The sequence below is a fragment of the Lepidochelys kempii genome, chromosome 10 (assembly GCF_965140265.1).
Source record: "Lepidochelys kempii isolate rLepKem1 chromosome 10, rLepKem1.hap2, whole genome shotgun sequence".
Lineage (NCBI taxonomy): Eukaryota > Metazoa > Chordata > Testudines > Cheloniidae > Lepidochelys > Lepidochelys kempii.
The window spans coordinates 58254231-58274204 of record NC_133265.1 but is presented as its reverse complement, the minus strand read 5'-3'; the positions used below and the strand labels follow the sequence as shown (position 1 = coordinate 58274204).

The 19974-nt window shown below is 41.5% G+C and overlaps 1 protein-coding gene across 8 annotated transcripts in view; it reads left to right on the top strand.

Annotated features, from left to right (window-relative positions):
• Positions 1-19974, top strand: part of MINDY2 (MINDY lysine 48 deubiquitinase 2) — a 117465-nt gene that overhangs the window by 77863 nt on the left and 19628 nt on the right. For 7 of the 8 annotated variants that reach the window (XR_012153985.1, XR_012153984.1, XR_012153986.1 and 4 more), the window contains exons 7-8: positions 8034-8207; positions 14535-14717. Coding sequence is in view for 3 of the 8 variants with exons in the window: in XM_073303748.1 (XP_073159849.1) it covers positions 8034-8207; positions 14535-14717 (357 nt within the window). In the remaining 5 variants the exon portion in view is untranslated. The remainder of the gene's footprint in view (positions 1-8033; positions 8208-14534; positions 14718-19974) is intronic. The other variant, XM_073303749.1, reaches the window with a different exon arrangement.

Sequence of the window (19974 nt, the reverse complement as noted above, 5' to 3'; positions counted from 1 at the left end):
ATGATATGGTCCATAATGTTCTCTCCTCACTGAGGAAAATGTTACTAGTTGACACAAGTTTTTTTAATAATTTTACTATAGTCTTTTCTATAGGGTAGGCAAGACCAAAGCACAAACAATAGAAAATCATTAAAGGGGAAGTTTTTAGCTGTATTTGACGTACTGGCTTTTACTCCTCCTGCTGTTACAGATTCTTGTAGTATGGTTAATTGAATTTGAGTGAGAGGGTTATGCCACCAGTTTTGGGGCTAGTAGAATTGGAGTATTAGTTATCAAATGAAAATCTTTTGATAAACAGCATAGCATTAATGTTGCCTGTCAGCCAACCAGTTAAAAATCCCTGACAGGTCTCTCTTTTGCCTTTATTTATTTGTGATGGGGGGCCTTTGGAGGAGGAACTTTGGACTGCCAAAATGAACTGTTGTTGAGAGACTTTGATATGTATGTAAGCAGTAGATGAGCTGCTCAGTGGCAACTCAGTATGATTAACCATAATATTAGCCAGATTCTGAATTAAAAGGATACTAAAGAGAGAAATAAAGGAATAGTTGCATCAGGACACTAATCCTGAGATACCAAGCCTTCCAGCAGTGAGACAATTATTTGAATGTTCACTAAATTGATACTGAGTGAAATCATGGTTCTTTGAGGGCTACATGAAAATACTTCGTTTTATGCCCTGGTTCTAGTGACTTCTCCAAAAATAAAATAATAATAAAGTACAGTTGGTACCTTTTTTGATAGTCTGAGCAGAACCCAAGTATTGCATTGTTCTGGAAGTTGAACTACCTTCTCATTACAAGAGAGTGGGGTCTCTAGATCAAGTTTAAAATGTCATTTGTGTATGTAAGAACACTTGCAAAATTGTTGCTAGTACTGTAGCTGTTCTGTTCATTTGATGTCTTTAATGACCATTACAGTCTAAGGGGAAAAAAAATGTGATCATACATGTGATGGTCATATCCATGTGATAATTTGCGCCACTGACCACTTTCTTTGCACTCTACTCACTAATCCATCTCTACTGATATTGTTATCATTCCAAACTTCCAAGCAGGAAAAACAGTTGCCATGGGGGTTGGGGTGAGTGATGTAAAACTGCCCCATTTTTATATCTATTCTGAAAGAGTAAATGGAAAAATCACTAAAAAAAAACAAACAAAAAAACCTCCCACTTCTTTCTCCTTGCCACAAAAGAGAGAAATGTTTTGAAGTCTCCACTTGCAGATAGGAAAGAAGCCATCCCTTAGGGAAGATTTGGCTTATACATTATTGTAGTTTATGTACGAGACTTCAGAACTTCTTCCAGTATCAGTCCTCAAAAATCTACGCTCCAAAATGAGATTTCTCTGTGTAAAACCCCCAAAACAAGTTTTGCTATCTAAAGTTACTGGACATAAATTGTTATACAACATTTTTAGGGCTATGTGCAATAAATGTCTAAAAATTATTAATAAAATTAAAATTCTAGTGTCTATAGTTGAAACACTTCAGAATTGCTTGAATTGTAGTATGAGGTTAGTAAATTAATTCAATCTTTTAATCTAGTATGTGACAATTAGATTTCATAGGCTTTTTTTCATGGAATAGAATAGAATAATAAAATATTAGGGTTGGAAGGGACCTCAAGAGGTCATCTAATCCAACCCCCTGCTCAAAGCAGGACTTATCCCCAGTTTTTGCCCCAGATCCCTAAATGGCCTCCTCAAGGATGGAACTCTCAACCCTGGGTTTAGCAGGCCAATGCTCAAACCACTGAGCTATCCCTCCCCCCCACATTTTCTTCACATAAAATTTAAAAATGAACTTTTTGTAGTAAATGTTAAGTTGTTTCACAATATTTTTGATAGCTACAGAAAAGAAAATTAGGCATGGACCAGGTCTGCTGCATGCTTTCCATGGGCCAAAGCTTTGAAGTTTTGTCTTTACACTTTTTTTTTAAGATGACTGAATGAATGCATATTTTTATATTAGCATAATGTAGTTAAAGGATGGCAACATTCTGTCTGTAAAGAGCAAGTATTTGAACACTTTGATACTCGTAGGAATGCATGCAAGTGGTGGTACATTAATTTTGAAGGAATAAATGGGCCTAAAGCATCAAAAGTGTTAACGTGACCCTGTAATTGTCCAGCATTAAACAGTTTTAAACAAGGTTCGAGGTTTGGGATACGGCCCCCTCAGCCTGCTTGATACCCTGGCAAACACATCATTAAACATCCTTTTAACCTTTTATTAAAGATACAGAAAAGGAAGTTAAAGCATTTGAAATACCAAGTATTAAATAAGGCTTTCATTTTCAAGTACCTTGATCCCTTTAGCTGGAGAGAGTTTTTAAAAAGGAACCTCCCCTGCCACCACCCTTGTTTCGCTGTCATTTAGGCCATTCCTATGCTATGCAGTGCCATAGCTGTGTCGGTATAACTGGCTACAGTGATGGAAGGTGTTTTTGCTTCGCTACAGGAACACTACCTCCCCAAGCAATGGTAACTAGGTTAGTGGAAGCATTCTTCTGTCAACCTAGCTGCATCTATAGTAGGGGCTAGGTTGACATAGGTATGGCAGTTGGGGTGTGGATTTTTTTTACCTAAATTTTACATGTAGACAAGTCTTTAGATGGTATTTAAAATGGTAAAAACTGTCCTTTCTGGGGAAAAGAGAAGTTAGTTGAAATGGGCTGGAGCTATAGTTGTTGAAATCCGATCCCATTTTCTGAAAGACAAAACAAGACAAATACACAAGTGGGGAGAGAAAAGAACAGCAATGATATAAAATGGAGCTGCTGTCTCTGGTGTTAACTCTCACTTGCAACATGACTGCTAGAAAAAAACAGCCACACTAAGAAATTTGCACCTGTGTCAGGCTGTTTGGGCCATTGCTTTTAGTTGCCTATTTCTGATCACAGGCTTACAGTAATGTTGCAAAGCATACAGTTTTAGCTGGTTAGGCCAGACTTCTCTTAGACAGAAGGTGAAAGGATAGGAAAGAGAAAATATGGGATGGAGAAGGAGAAGGAAAAGGACATGTGAGGGGTTGGGAGTAACAGTCTCTTATCAGGGGGTATTTGGGAGTGAGCCAGAGCCAGTGGAGGAGATGACGTCATTTGGGTCCCTCTCTTGGCCAAGTCTGGTCAGGACATCTCTGAGGATCAGGGTAATGAAACTCTGATGATGTCACAGTGGATCCCTGATTCCCAGGAGGCCATGGGAGTAGCAGCCATGATGATGAAGCCTGCTCCTTCCCATTCTTTGTCAGCCAGTCATCGCCTGTGATTTCCTCCTGCCCCCAGTTTTTTTTATTTTAAGGACCCCAAAAGGCAGCGCTGGGTGGAATAGCTCATCCTCTCATTAGGTCTAATTTCCAGCCCACAATTTTGGTTCACTGATTTAAAATCATTCTAGGAAGGAAAATGCCAAAGAAACCCACCACAGTGGCATTTAATTTCAGAAAAGGGAACAACATTAAAATGAGGACTCTAGTTAAATGGAAATTGAAAAGAACAGTTGCAAGAATGAAATGCCTGCAAGCTGCATGGGAACTTTTTAAAACACCATACTACAGGATCAAAATATATGTATCTCCCAAAGAAAGAGAGAGTAAGAGCTCCAAAAATAACACCACCATGGTTAAACAGAGTAAAAGAGACCGAGACAAAAAGGCATCCTTTAAAAATTGGTACTCATATCCTTCTCAGGAAAATAAGATTATAAACTCTGGCAAGTCAAGTGTAAAAGTATAAGTAACCAGACCAAAAAAGAATTTGAAGAGTAACTAGCTAAAACCACAAAAACGAACAGCAATTTTTTTTTAAGTGTATCAGAGTCAGGAAGCCTGCCAAACAATAATGGGGCCACTGTATGATCAAGGAGCAGTCAAGGAAGACAAGGCTGTTAAGAAGAAGCTTTACATCACTCTTCACTGCAAAGGATGTGAGGGAGAGTCCCACACCTGAGCCATTCTTTTCAGGCAGTAAAACTGAGGAACTGTCCCAGATTGAGGTGTCAATAGAAGAGGTTTTGGAACAAATTAATAAACAGTAATAAGTCACCAGGACAAGATGGTATTCACTCAAGAGTTTTGAAGGATCTCAAATATGGAACTACAGAACTACTAACTATGGTATGTAACCTATCACTTAAATCAGCCTCCGTACCAGATGACTGGTAGATAGCTAATGTGATGCTGATTTTTAAAAATGGCTCCAGATGCAATTCTGGCAATTACAGGCCAGTAAGCCTAACTTCAGTACTGGGTAAATTGAAACTGTAATAAGGAACAGAATTGTCAGACACGTAGATGAACAGGATATGTTGGGGAAGAGTCGACAGAGGTTTTGTAAAAGGAAATCATGCTTCACTAATCTATTAGAATTCTTCACGGGACATCAACAAACATGGACAAAGGTGAACCACTGGATATAGTCAACTTGGACTTTCAGAAAGCCTTTGACAAGGTCCCTCACCAAAGGCTCTTAACTAAAGTAAGTAGTCTTGGGATAAGAAGGAAGGATCTTCTCATGCATCAGTAACTAGTTAAAAGATAGGAGACAAAGGCTAGGAATAAATGGTTAGTTTTCACAGGGGGGAGAGGTAAATAGCACAGTCCCCCAAGGATCTGTACTGGCAGCAGTGCTGTTCAACATATTCATAAATGATCTGGAAATAGGGGTAAACAGTGAGGGTGCATAGTTTTCAGACGAAACAAAATTACTCAAGATAGTTAAGTCCAAAACTAACTGAGAAGAGTTACAAAGGGTGTCACAAAACTGTGTGACTGGGCAAGAAGATGGCAGATGACATTCAGTGTTGATAAATGCAAAGTAATGCATATTGGAAAACATCATCCCAACTACACATACAAAATGATAAAATAGCTAAATTAGCTATTACCACTCAACATAATGTGCAGCAGCCGTCAAAATAGCTAACAATGTTAGGAACCATTAGAAAGGGATAGATAGTAAGACAGAAAATATAATCATGTCACTATATAAATTCATGGTGTTTGCAGTTCTGGTTGCCTCATCTTTTAAAAAAAAAAAAAAAGAACATTAGAATTGGAAAAACTATAGAGAAGGGCAACAAAAATTATTAGGAGTATGGAACAGCTTCTGTATGAGGAGAAATTAAAAAGACTGGAAGTGTTCAGCTTGGAGTAGAATCAACTGAGGATATAATAGAGGTCTATAAAATAATGAATGGTGTAAAGGAAGTGAATAAGGAAGTGTTATCTACCCTCTCACATAACACATGAACCAGAGGTCGCCCACTGAAATTAATAGGCACCAAATTTAAAACAGATACAAGGAAGTAGTTTTTCACACAATGCACGGTCAACTTGTGGAACTTGTAGCCAGGGCATCTTGTGAGGACCAAACTATAACTGTGTTCAAAGAAGAACTAGATAAGTTAATGAATGATAAGTCACTTTGGATGGGCTATTACCAGCAGGAGAGTGAGTTTGTGTGTGGGGGGGTGGAGGGTGAGAAAACCTGGATTTGTGCTGGAAATGGCCCAACTTGATGATCACTTTAGATAAGCTATTACCAGCAGGACAGTGGGGTGGGAGGAGGTATTGTTTCATGATCTCTGTGTGTATATAATGTCTGCTGCAGTTTCCACGGTATGTATCCGATGAAGTGAGCTGTAGCTCATGAAAGCTCATGCTCAAATAAATTGGTTAGTCTCTAAGGTGCCACAAGTACTCCTTTTCTTTTTGCGAATACAGACTAACACGGCTGTTACTCTGAAAAAAGTCCATCAATGACTACCAGCCAAAATGGTCAGGGACTCAACCTCCTGCTCCAGGTGCCTAAACCTCTGATTGCTGGAAGCTGGAACTGGATGAGCGGGGATGGATCTCTTGATAAATTTCCCAGTTTTGTTAGCTCTTTCTGAAACATGTTGTCAGACAACAGAATACTGGGCTAAATGGACCATTGGTCTGACCCCGTATGGCCATTCTTATGTTCTTGTGATTTCCGGTTCCACTCTTCTCTTTTTTTACCAGACGTGGTCCTAACACAGTCCTTGAGTTATATCAGTAGGTCTTTTTGTTTGAACTGATTCAGTATGTCTCCCTTTTGCATCTTTTTCCATTGACATTTATTGATACACGTGATTGGAACATTTTGTAAACTTTTTATCCACTTTCCCACAGTTAAGCTTACAATTAAGGTAAATTTTTAGGCCCAATTATTACAAAAGTGGTCAATGAAATAAAAGTAGAGGAGGGCTAATTTAAAAAAAAAAAAGGATTTGTATTACAATTTGTTACAAAATGGGTATTTGTATTTAAATCTTCCCTTGCTTCCAATTCCATAATTGTGCGGGTACGTTTGCAGTCACAGAAATGAGTACCCATATTTGTGTAGAATTACTGTGATTGCATGCACAGTGGTGACGAGTATGCAAAGGACCCTTTAAACAATTAACTGACCAATTGATGCACAGTTATGAAATCTGGTCCCTAACATTCAGTCATGTATTTATGCTGAGAGTGGGAGAACCATCTGTGTTGTTACTTCTGCTTAATTAGATCAGTTGCCAAGAAAAAGATTAATGAGGTTTTTGGTTAATCTTAACAATGGATAAATAAAACTTTTTTTCTGTTTAAATTTAATTATTGGAGGTGTCTAAGAGCTGGTTAATAGTTTATAGTTATAAATTTCTGTATGCTGGCATAAATTTCCCACTGTGCAACCCTGTTTTTACTTCATGCTGCTGCTCAACGCTTTTTCAGCTACTAGGTGTCAATTCCTAACAAAAGTGAAGACTAGATGAGATCAAACTGGCTATGTAAGATTAAGCCGATATGATGGATAAGGGAAGCACTGTATCTTTTAGCAGAATTGTTTATCTGGCCTTTGTAAAAGCATATTTTGCAATCTCAGGCCATATTGAGTCCATTGCTGGCCCTGAATTCTCAGCTGACAGCTACGGTATATTTTTGGCTTGTGGGCTGTAACTGTTCTCCTTTGAGAGAAAGGATGATTGTAAAGTAAAGGTACATGATTGGAATTCAGGCCATCTGGGTTCAATTCCAGGATCTGTGACAGTCTTCCTTTATGACTTGGGGCAAGTCAGTTAACCGCTCTGTGCTTAAATTCTCTATATGTGGAAAGGACATATTACTTGCATCCCACTCATAGCCTGGTCTGGTTAGGCTGTAAACTTATTGGGGCAGGGATTGTCTTTTCGTGTGCATTTGCACAGCTCTTAGCCCACTGACTCCGATTTTGGTGGGGTCTCTAACGCTGCCATAATAGGAATAATATATAATCTGATGTGGACAGTGTCGCAGTGAGCCATGGCTTTATAATGTGAAGGCAAAAAAGCTGCAGTAAGATCTACTTGGGGCACCACTGAAGAGGACTTGAAAGCTTCAGCTACTGCTGAAGTTAGCAGCTCCCCTTGAGTTGGAGAGCTCATAACAAAAGTGCTCCATGACCTGCATTGGCTGCCAGTTTGCTTTTGGGTGCAGTTCAAACATTAGCATCTATAACCTAATAATGGTCTGAGACCCACTTATTGGAAGATCCTCTCTTGTCTCCAAGCCCTACCATGGGAGTTAAAATCTGTTGAGGTTTTTGTTTTTTTTTTTTTTCTGTCCTGGAATTTACATTGCCAGTAGCCAGGTATTCCCAGCAAAGGGCCCACACTTTGGAACCTGTTCCATCAAGTAGTTTGAGAACCCAAGTTGGTGGGACTATGTTTTATGTTTATTGTAATAGGGAATGGGAACTTTAGTTAATATGCAGGATTTTATTCTCCTGTGATGGATTCTTTGTATTGCTGTAGGTTGCCAGTGTGCCTTGGAAATGAGCACTAATATAAATCTCAATATTCCGTACTGATAACAGAAGTATACAAATAGTTTTAAATCTGAAACATGGGCATAAATCTAAATTATCCTCATTCGGTTTACTGAATCATGGAGGTTCAGTTAGTAGGAATAATAAGTAAATGTTTCAGACTGTAAAGATCTACTTTTATTCCTCTTATAGATTCTATCCTTATTATCCTTCCATTTAGGGTCAGCTTTATCTGCTGGTGACAGACCAGGGTTTTCTTACAGAAGAGAAAGTTGTCTGGGAAAGTTTACATAATGTAGATGGTGATGGAAATTTCTGTGACTCTGAATTCCACCTTCGGCCTCCATCAGACCCAGAAACTGTATATAGAGGGCAGCAGGATCAAATTGATCAGGTAAATCTATTGCATTTCTCCAGCTTTTGTAGGGTGGGATTTTCCAAAGTTGTCCCATTGAAGTCAATGGAAGTTCTACCACTGACTTCAATGGGATCAGAGTAAGGCTGACACTGATTGTTTTTGAAAATTGCTCTCTAGGAAAAATGAACCCATTTTCCAAAGATTCTGCTGTTGCCTCTTCACATGGGTATTTCTTAGCATGTTTTGTTCAGGTACCAGAAGTCAGATTTGACATGTTAAGGAATTAATGTACATTATTTTAAAAAAAAATCATACTATGGAATTTTTGCTTCTTCGGATGCTTGTCCATATGCACGTTCCACTCATAGTGTGCATATGCCTCAAGAGCTCAAGATTGGAGACTTTTTGGCCAGTAGTATCCATACGTGCATGTGCACCCTGCCAATCCTCATTGCTCTGCAGTGAGGGCATATAAGGGAGAAGCTAATCAGCCACCACTCAATTCTTCTCACATCCTTTCAGCTTAGAAATGAAGCCCTGATTGTCTGAGAGACTGCCAGCCGTTCTCTACTAGTATAGTTCTAGCTCTGATTTCACAGTTTATATAGTCATAGCTTAGTCCATTAATAGATATAGTTATCGGATTGTCTGTTGTTATTGTTAGTTCTTTAGGGATTAATCACCAACAGCATGGTATCATCTGGTTCTCTTGGATTGAAATGCTGCCCCTTGTGAGGGAACTGTCACAGTCTCAGATTAACATTCAGAAGTGCTTTGATTGTCTGAAAGAATCGTACATTCCTAGCAAATGGGCAATTTATAAGTCTTTTAGTTCTAAGGCCAGGGAAGACAGGAAGGCTGGTTTTCAGGTCTTCCTCATGACTCAGAGCCCCCAAGTACAGCCTGCAAGAGCCCAATTACTGCCCAACTTCCAGGCCATGAGGTCTGTGTCCTCAGACAGCCCACAAGGCTCCAGGAGTCCGAGAGGCAGAACACCTACCAAGGCTTTGTCTAAGAGGAAAACCTGCCCACAGCACATAACATCTGCTGAGACGACGTGGCCCAAAATGATTCCTGCCAAAGCTCAGTCTCATGCCGATTCCGACTGGATGGCACCAAAGCACCCCGCACAGAAAACTCTGCATTCACAAAAGAACTTGTTTAATCCTAGTACCATCTACCTAATACTCTATAGATGCATTGTGAAATGGCCCCAGCACTGATACTCCTGGCAGCAGGGCCAAGCTGACCTAGGCCAGACACCAGGGGCCTCTCCTGTTCCATAATGGAGAATGTAAAATATGCTGAGAGAACCTGGTTCCAGACCACCAATCCACAACACCTTTGCTGAAGGCACCATACAAGTACTAAGCACCAGTTGATCTCCAGATACAACAGGACCTACAATCTCCCTTACTGTTTGTAGTGTTGTTGTAGCCATGTTGGTCCCAGGATATGAGAGCAACATGGTGGGTGAGGTAATATCTTTTATTGGACCAACTTCTGGTGGTGGAAGAGACAAGTTTTTGAGCTTCAGAGCTCTTCTTCAGCTCTGTAAAGCTTGAAAGCTCGTTTCTTCCACAAACGGAAATTGGTCTAATAAAAGATACTACCTCATCTCCCTTATTGTTGGCTTCAGCATTACAGTCAGCATCGACTTTACTAACTGGTGTGGCACTATCTGTTGCTAACGCACTGGGAGCCACAGCACCACCCACGTCAACATCACCCATTAATCAGCATTTTCCATTCTTCTTATCTTCAGAGTCAAAGGGTTAGGAAGATCCATACCAGTAGCATCTTTACTTGCCTCAAACCTCAACATTTGATAGAGTCCAAACACTCTTCACGGGAAAAATACTGGGACCTTTAAAATCTTGACCCATGGTTCCCTATCTCCTGGCCATCAGGCTCATACCAATCAATTCCCATGTGGCCCTATTGGGAACCCTGGTCTGCTCAATCCAGTTTTAGCCAGATGGACCAGCACCGCTGCCAGGAGATTGTTTCACCCACAATATCAGTCCCAGAGGCTACCCACTTCTTGGTTCCGCTTCAACCGCAGGTAGAGCAGGAAGTTATGGAAGAACAGGAACCAGAGGGAAGCCTGTCAGCTCCGGTGGCCCTGTTCTTTGTCCCCTGATGAGGTTGTAGTGTACCACCAGTGGCATCATAATTGGACAATTTCAAGGACTTCCAATATTTATTAAAAAGGATATCTGAGGTCCTTCAAATCCCTATTGAGGAGGTCCAGAAGCAGACTCATAAATTAGTGGACATACCCCATGCTGCTTTGGCAGGAAAAATAGCCCTCCCTGTCAACAAAGCTATCATGGACACAGCCAAAACTGTGTGGCAGATGCATACTTCAGCACCCCATTGCTCTCTTAGGGCAGATAGAAAATAGCAAGTACCTCTCAAGCGTGCAGAATTCTTTTACAGACACTTTCCTCTGTAGTCACAGTAATGAAGGAAAGAGCAAAACAACTCAAGTCCACACCAAAAGGAGGACTAACCAAAGAGATTAGATAAATTTGCCCAGAAAGCCTACTCTTTGGCAATTCTACAGTTCTATGTGGCCAATTACTAGGCCATATTAGCCAGTTATGACTTCTGATACACGAGAGACTGCATGTCTTTACAGATAAACTGCCAAATGAGACTTAAAAAGAATTTGTCATTAGTCAGCAAGGGCCAGCAAATGGCCAATACACGTAAGCGAGGCTCACTGGATATGGTGGAAACAACTATCAGATTCATGGTGATGGTGGTTGTTATGCAACAGGCATTCTGGCTTCAGGGCACTAGAGTACAAACTACATCTGTGGCATCACTGTGAAAATTTTCCCGTATCAGTCATCTGTAAAGCATCTATTTGGGCATCAATACACATCATCATAAAGCACTACACCCTCACTGAGTCTTCTAGATCTGATGCTGTATTTGGTAAAGCAGTTCTTCAGTCATTGTTTAACTAACCATTCTAAGCTCCCATTGTTGCTTGGGAGTCACTATCAGTGGAAAGTGTATATGGACAAACACTTGAAGGAGAATGGCAAGTTACTTACCATGTACAGTAAATGGAGTTTCTTGAGATGTGTTGACCATATGCACTCCACATCCATCCTTCCATTCCGTCTGCCTTCGAGTTGACTTTGGGGATTCTGCAGTGGGAAGTGCTGACGCACATTGCCCTTAAATGCCCTCACTGCAGAGCACAAGGAATGGAAGGGTGCATGCACGCCATATGGATAGCGTGAGCCAAAAAGTCTCCAATCTCAAACTCTCTAGGTGCATGTACACTATGAATGGAATGTCAACATATCTCGAAGAACTCCAGTTACTGATAAATTACTGTCATCCTATTAGTAAAAACTTAGTAGCTTATGCTAGTTTATGAAAGCTACAATATCTAGCCAACTTCAGATTTGGTCTGTAAGGATTTTAATTCTACATGCTGTTGGTAATTTACCTTAAAAGCATGGGTTATCCTGTCTGTAAGGGTTCATAAATTAGAGAACATAATTTATTATGTTCAGTACATAATTGTGTTTTGATATACATTATTTCAGATCTCACTGTCCTCACTGAACTTTGCCTTTTGATGTCAATTCTGCAGAATGGAAAAACAGTAGTATTCATAGATTCTAGTTTGTTTGTCTTATATTAGCTTCTAGAGGCCTCTTCTAAGAGGACCCATTGTGGTAGGCAGGGTAGAAACGTACAGCAAGAGACAGTTTCTGCCTCAAAGAACTTACATTCTACGTAGACAAAACTAATTAATGAGTTCTTAAAGTGTATTTGAGAAGCATTTTTACATATTTTAAAAAGCTTCAAATATGTGTAGGCAGATGCGTTTATAAATTTAAGCACTTCAGTTAAAATCTGAGATAATCCCCCATATTAACATGTCCCAATATACATGTGTAGGTTTTGATAATTTTCTGATAATATAAATCAAGACTTAATCTTATTCCCTGCAAATACATGAGTGAAATTTAGAAAATTTAGAAACATGAGAAAAATTTAGGGGCCACCTGTGGTACTGCACAGTCAGTTATAAGCAGAGACTAGCCCAAACAGATGTCTGTAATTGAGCTGATTATCTGAAATTAATGTTATCAGATTTAATTTGTTTGGAGCTGTTGAAATAATGCAAAAAACCAACAACCATGGTATATCAAAATTAAACATTAAAAAGCTGGCATATCAATTTTTCTGCTAGGGTGAAGTGTTACATTGTGGGGAAAATATGCTTGAGAACAAATTTGGAATGATGACTCTGTACTGGCATTTGTTGGAATTGAACACTTCAGGGCAACCACAAAAATTCAATGGGTTGGATTCTCCACTGTGATTTTTATGGCTCAAAGCAGCCATAAAGCCAGCAGTGATGGGCACTTAGGATTCTCCTTGGGTAAGGGGAATCCCCAAGTAGCGTAGAGCTGGTATAGTAGCCTTTTATGGCTAGCTCCCAGTGCAAGGGGCATTTCTGAGTGAAAGAGAGATGGCTGGGGCATCTTCACTTGCTGGAAATCCATGGCTGCCACGGCACCTTGATGCTGTGGACAACTGTACAAAAGTTAGCTATATATCTGTATGTACACTTAGTTCTTGACGAGCTAGGGTGAAAATCTAACTCTCGCAATCCTGATGTGCATTATTTGTGTGGAACCTGCTTCCACATACTAAAAGTTCCCTAGTGTGTTCAATGTACTCGTGTTTTAAAGCTCTGAACTGGAAGACTGTAATACCTCTCTTTCTTCTATCGATCAAGAAGAAATTCCATTTTATTTTGCTATTACTACTACTATTTTATTTGGCTGAAAGGTGTTTTCCCATGACAGCTCCCTCATGGCAGATAAAATGAAAACTAAATTCAATACCAATAATAACTGATAGCTGCAAAACATTCTGTTATTCTTAGGTGGTGCAATACAGTACAATTCTGGATGACATATCTTCATAGTAATGGAATATTTTTGTTTGATCCAGTATTACTATTAAAGTGCAGCTTTTGAAGAATTTCTTTGCAAAAGTTACAGTATTGTACAGTAGCCTAACAATCAGAAGTAGCTAATTTAAATAGTGACAAAATATTCTCTTACTTAAATTCAAAATCTTTGCTCTCCTCTGATATAAAATTAAATGACAGAGGGACACTTATCCAAATATGTGTGTGCTTTTTGGGAAGGTCATAACCTTTCCTTCTTTAAGGAGTTTGTGTAGATGTGGAAGGGGTGGAGAAGCAGTATTCAGAATAAGCAGATGGTCTGTGCATCCAGTAGTAACCCTGAGTCAAAGCACAGATTTTGCACTGGAGATCATCTGTCCATCTGCAGTCCCCTGAGACTTATCATCCTCTCCCCAAGTACTGGTAGTGCCTGGGTTCTGTTTTTCTTATGTCACCAACCGCATAGTGTAAGCTAATGCTCCTTGAAGGGACATTTACTAATGTTACTGTGTGCAGTGGAAGGGGAAATGTGCCACATAAAGCAGCTGATTCCTGCTTCTGCACCTCTCTGGCTTCACATTAAACTGAATTTCCATGTGGTTGTCTGAGGAGAAAAATGTGAGTACTGTATATGGTAGTTAGGTTAGGGGAAAGAGATGTTACTGCACTTGTCCATGCCCCCACACATAGTTTTTCTGAGGGATTTCTGCAGTTTTGCTCTCTTCTGCTCTTGGTCTAAAGTGCTTTTGCAAAGCAATGTGCTAATTAAAGTACTCTTCTTGAATGATAATATATTGCAACATGAATATTTCTGAAAGGATAAAATCACTAGTTCACATAACTTTAGCACTTTGTCCGTGTGGAACTTCATTCTCTTACGTGCTTAAAATTTAAGTGAGTATTAACATCACTGAGTAATGATGGTCTGTAAGTCATAATCCCTCTGCTAGATTTTCAGAGCAATCCCCTCCCCCCAAAGATAGGATGAAGATTTTTGGTGGAGAATAGCTTGCTCATAGTGGTTTAATGGAACATTTATAAAAAAGGGAGGTGATAATATTAGGAATTTAAAAAGTAAGCCCATATGTAAACAAAGTTTTTTTTATATATGTTTGTTTACATATGGATAAATATTAAAAAAAAGTTATGCTGTAGATATACTGCAGTACAGAACAGAGTCAGAGAAGGTATACAGGTGCTCCTGTCACAATTCCTTCCTTGATCTGACTTCGTATGGAGGCTTTAACCAGCACTTTTAAGTGGCCATTCAACATAAAAAACCATCCAGGAAGCATAAATACTGAATCCTGGAGCTCTCATTTTTAGAGGTTCATGGAAGTCCTGTTACAACTTTGGCTTATCATTAGGGTAGCAGAAGAGTGTTTACTAATAATGAGTTTACTTCTTAGGACTATCTGATGGCATTGTCTTTACAACAAGAGCAGCAGAGCCAAGATATTGATTGGGAGCAGATCCCAGAAGGAATCAGTGATCTAGAGCTAGCAAAGAAGCTGCAGGAAGAGGAGGATAGGCGGGCTTCTCAGTACTATCAGGAACAAGAACAAGCAGCTGCAGCTGCTGCTCAGGCCCAGGTAAGAGCATATTCCATGGTTAGAGTACAGTTATTAGCTTTATTTAGTTTCTGGTAACTTCATTAAAACACAAATTCTTACTACTGTGAGTGTTTTACATCAATGACAAGTTTCATTCAGTATGAAAAGGATACTGTCTGTTTGATTTTCTTCCATAGCATCTTACTTTACCTCAGATTTTATAGGCAGCATTATCATAGCAATGTTCATAGAACTTGCTCTAGATGTGTAACACTAATACCACTAACACTCTGTACAGTGAGTGAATATGACGATTGTACAACAAACTTTAGGAAAAATCTTATTACTGCTAGAATATGCATGCTAATTCCGTATCAATTTCTGTCAGTGTCATGGTAAATTAAACCAGGTTGCTAATGGCCTTGGCATCTACACCAAGATTTTGCTAAGACTATTAAATAGGGATGCTGATAAGAGTTATAATTGTAGTTACAGAAATTGCATTGAAACAGAAGTAGCACCGTGCAGCATTTCAGCCATCTTTGGATGAAGAAGAGAAAGCTGATCAGGATTTTTTTAATAAGACAATCCTATGAAAAGCTGAAACATATATCTTTTGGATTTTGAATTTTTGTATACTGATTAGCATGCAGAGTTAGGTTTTCATTATTCAGCTATTAGCAGCTACAGCAAAATGAGTTTTTAACATCTTATTCCTCTCCTACATCATGACTAGAAATGTCACTGAATGCAGTTCTGCTTGTCTCACTGTCCCTAAATAATCCCGTTTTCAGTTTTGCATAACTGTTTTGTACACACCTAATTGTATCTGACTTCTGAAACTAAAACAACTAAAAAGCTGCATAAAACCCCATTTATCCAACTTGCATTTAATCGGTAAGTTCTTATTCATATCTGTTTATTCCTCATGAGACATTTTCCTTGTTATTTCCCCAGTCATCCAAATGTGAGGCAGCAAATGCAAAACTTATCCCTGTGTATGGGTGAATCATAAAAGCTGAAAAAAGTCTGTCTCAAATTTATTCATTAGACTGCAGAACTGACAAAGAGGACAGAAAACTCAAAATTGACTGAAGCCTTCTCATTCAGGGGAAAAAAAAAAGCACACAGAGAGGGAGAGCATCTTCCAGCATTTTGAGGGTGCTGCTTGTTAACTCAGTGATCATAGCCTGTGCAATAGACGTCTTGGCATTTGGTGTCAAAAAAAACTCTGCCTTTATCCTGTTTGTTTAGTCCAGTGGTTTTCAAACTGTGGGTCGTGACCCAGTACTGGGTTGCGGAATGTAAGGCACTGGGTTGCGGTGGCTCTGGTCAGCACCGTCGACTGAGCCATTAAAAGTCCCGTCGACGGTGCTGCCTGGCTAAGGCAGGCTAGTCCCGACCTGTTCTGACACCGCATTGCACCCCAGAATGGCCTGGCTCCTAGGTGCGGGGACCACGGGGCTCCACGCGCTGACCTCACCCAGAGCGCCAGCTCCGCACTCCCATTGGCCAGTTCCCGGCCAGTGGGAGCTGGGGGCAGTGCCTGCGGGCAAGAGTCGCACAGAGCCACTTGTGTACCTCCGCCTAGGAGCTGGACTTGTTGCTGGCCGCTTCCAGGGCACAGCGCGGTCCATGGTCCACCCCCACTGCGCCACTGACAAGGAGCTGCCCAGGGTAAACCCGCACCCCAATCCCCTGCCCCATCCCTGAGCCCCCCGAAACCCGGAGCCCCTTCCTGCACCCCAAATTCCTCATCCCTGGCCCCACCCCAGAGCCTACACCTCCATCCCAGAGCCCTGACCCCCTCCTACACCCCAACTTCCTGCCCCAGCCCAGAACCCCCTCCCACATACTGAACCCCTCATTCCCAGCCTCACCCCTGCACCTCTACCCTCTGCCCCAGCTCTGAGCCCCTCCCAAACCCCTCATCCCCAGCTCCATTGAATCATGGGCATCAACAATTTCCTGCAACTGTGTTGCCAGAAATTTTTTTTGAAAACCGCGGATTTAGTCCACTGTAATTACTGAATTGTCAGAGGAGATATCCTCAAGTTATCTGTTAAATAATATGCAACTATGCTACTTTCCCACAAACCACATTATAGGAGTTTGTGCTCTTGCGTTATGTTATGTAATACTTTAGTTTGTTGGAGATTTGGTAATTGCTTTTATTCTGTCCTTTTAATTTTATGTCAAAATATCAAATTAGCGGTAGATGACCATAGAATTTGCAGTCCAGGTCCTTTTAGGTTGTTTTGTCAAGGTAAATAATTATGTTCAAGATACCGTGTTTAATGTGATTTATATTCATCTATGTAAATTGTCACCTAACTGAATTTTTTTAATTGCCCTTCCTGATTCTGAGATCATTTTTAAAAAAAAAAAGAAGCACATTTTTAGTTGCGAAAAATATTCAAAAATTGAAAGTAAACTATCACAGTGAAGTCTGACTGAGTCTTCAGACAGACAGGAACAATAACTCAGAAGTGTGAACTGCACCCATTAATCTAAACAAGATGTTAACACTGAAGCACAATTATGACAATATAAATAACACTGTTACGCTGCTCATCGTTTTAGCAGAAACATCAAATTACTGTGTTTATCTCTCACTGTTGGATGCAGCTACAGTTATTTGGTCAAGATGTGAAGGGATTAGCCAGCTGCAATAGAGTTGCTGGGATGGGGAAGAAGAAATCCATGTACCTGCTCTCCCAAATGTAAAGTCATCTCTGTCCCTTCCCATAGTTGGCTCCTTAGGGCTTCAAGTACCAAAAGCATTCACTGACTCTTGATTATCAAAAACTAAAATGATCTCCTATGGCTTCCTTGTTGCCAAAAGTCCCAGATTTTCCATAATTAGTAGTCAAAACCCAGCATTTTCAGTCTGCAGCTTCGAAAATGTAGTTTGTCTTTGATTTGAAAAAAGAAAACTGAAAAATCTACAGCACAGTGAAACTCGGGGGGGGGATATTATAAACTAAATTAAATTTAATAGCAAAATAAATTATACAAATGATATGGCACTGATTGAACTGATCTGGAACAGGGTCGCATAATAGGAAGAGTGCTTGGGGCTCAATACTACACATTATTTAGGTCTGTTGTGCTGTATAAGACAGATGGGACTTTGATTGTATTTCATTTGGGCTGTGGGAATCTGTCTTTCTCGCTAAAAATAATTAATTTTGCATGTTAGTTTTAACAGACCTCAAACTGAGGACTTGGCTACACTTGTGAGTTAGAGTGCATTAAAGGAGCCCTGGGCTCACTAGCTCACCACCCGTCCACTCTGGCAATGCACGTAGAGCACTCTGACTCTGCAGCTAGAGTGCTCCTGGTACTCCACCTCACAAGTGGAATAACGTTTGGTGTGCCCCCGCTGGAGCGCTGCAGCGCCAGTGTGGACACCCTGGTCTGTTAGTGCGCTCTGATCGGCCTCCAGAAGTGTCCCACAATTCCTGTTCTAGCCACTCTGGTCATCACTTTGAACTCTACTGCCCTGCCCTCAGGTGACCAACGGTCAGACCCGCCCTTTAAATTCTCTGGGAATTTTGAAAATCCCCTTCCTGTTTGCTCAGCCAGGCGTGGCGTGTTCTCAGTGAGTCTTTCCAGGTGACCATGCCTCCACATGCCAGGCGATCCCCCGTATGGACCAATGGCGAGGCGCTGGACCTCAGTGTTTGGGAGGAGGAAGCTGTCTAGTCCCAGCTGTGCTCCAGCCATAGGAATTATGATACCTTCGGGCAGATATCAAGGGACATGATGGAAAGGGGCCATGATGGGGACGCGCTGCAGTGCAGGATAAAAGTGAAGGAGCTGCGGAATGCCTACCACAAAGCCCGTGAGGCAAACAGCCGCTCCGGTGCTGCCCCTGCGACCTGCCGTTTCTACAAAGAGCTAGACACAGTACTTGGGGGCGACCCCACCTCCACTCCGAGTACCGCCATGGACGCTTCGGAGCCCAGTTCAACAAGGCAGGAGGAGGAGGAGCAAAGTGGGAGCGAGGGTGCTGAGGCAGAGGAAGACACCCCAGAATCCCTAGACGCATGCAGCCAGGAGCTGTTCTCAAGTGAGGAGGAAGGTAGCCAGTCGCAGCGGCCGGTGCTTCGGGAAGGACAAACACCAGAGGAGGTTCCCGGTAAGCGGCTTTTATTTTGGGAAGAAAGTTATTCAGTGCGGGCTCTTGGGGTGAGGAGGGTTAGGGCTGAATGCATGCCTAGATGCAGAATCAGGCGTTGATGTGCTCTGTCACATCACGGTAATCGGCCTCAGTGATCTCTTCAAAGGTCTCATCCAGAACTTGGGCAATACGCTTGTGCAGGTTTCTCGGGAGAGCCACTGTGGTCCTTGTCCCAGTAAGGCTAACTTGTCTGCACCACTGTGCCATGTGGGGCAGGGGGACCATTGCTGCACACAGGCAAGCTGCATAGGGGCCAGGGCAGAAGCCACATTGCAGTAGAAGACCCTCCCTTCCTTCCCGGGTCACCCTCAGCAGCAGGATATCTTCCAGGACGAACTCCTGTGGAAAATGTGGGGACAGTGTTCAGTATAGAGGCCCCCTGCTGCTGTTGGCTCTCCCCAAGGCACAGAAACCCAGAGGACAGTACAGCCGTGAAACAATCAGTCACGCTTGACCCTGTGCTTACTCACCATTCTGGGGCTCCCGTGCGTTATGTGCGCTCGCTTTGGGATGGGCAAATTATGCTATTGTGTAGACTGTGCTTGCCCTTAAGTACAGGGGAATCATTGCTCTGTCTGGTGTGAACAATGCAGCCTCTGTTAAGTGTTGCATTTTGCCTTACAGATGCAACCTTGAGATCTCAGCCATCTGTTTTATCACCGGCCGAAAGACTCCAAAGAATCAGAAAGAGGCCACATAGAAGCAAGGAAGACCTGTTGCATGAAGTAATGCAGCATTCAAGTAATGAAAATTAAAAAGTGCAGGAGTGGCGGGACAGTGAAAGGAGGATCTGCCAGCAGAATGAGGAGCGCCGACACAAAAGCACATTGCTCCAGCAGCAAAGCATGGATTGGTTGATAAGCATAATGGAGCGCCAAGCGGACTCTATCCAGGCACTCGTAGCCATGCAGGCAGAGCACTACTGCCCCCGCCCCCCCGCAGCCCTTGTCCCAAAACTTTTTCCCTTTTGCCCCCATGTCACATCCAACCCACTATCCCCAAAATCCAAGTTCTTACCACCACAGCTGCCTCCAACACCTGTAGCTTCACCACCCAGCCTTGAAAACTACGACCCTTACCCACTGCACTCAACCCCCATCACAACCCAGT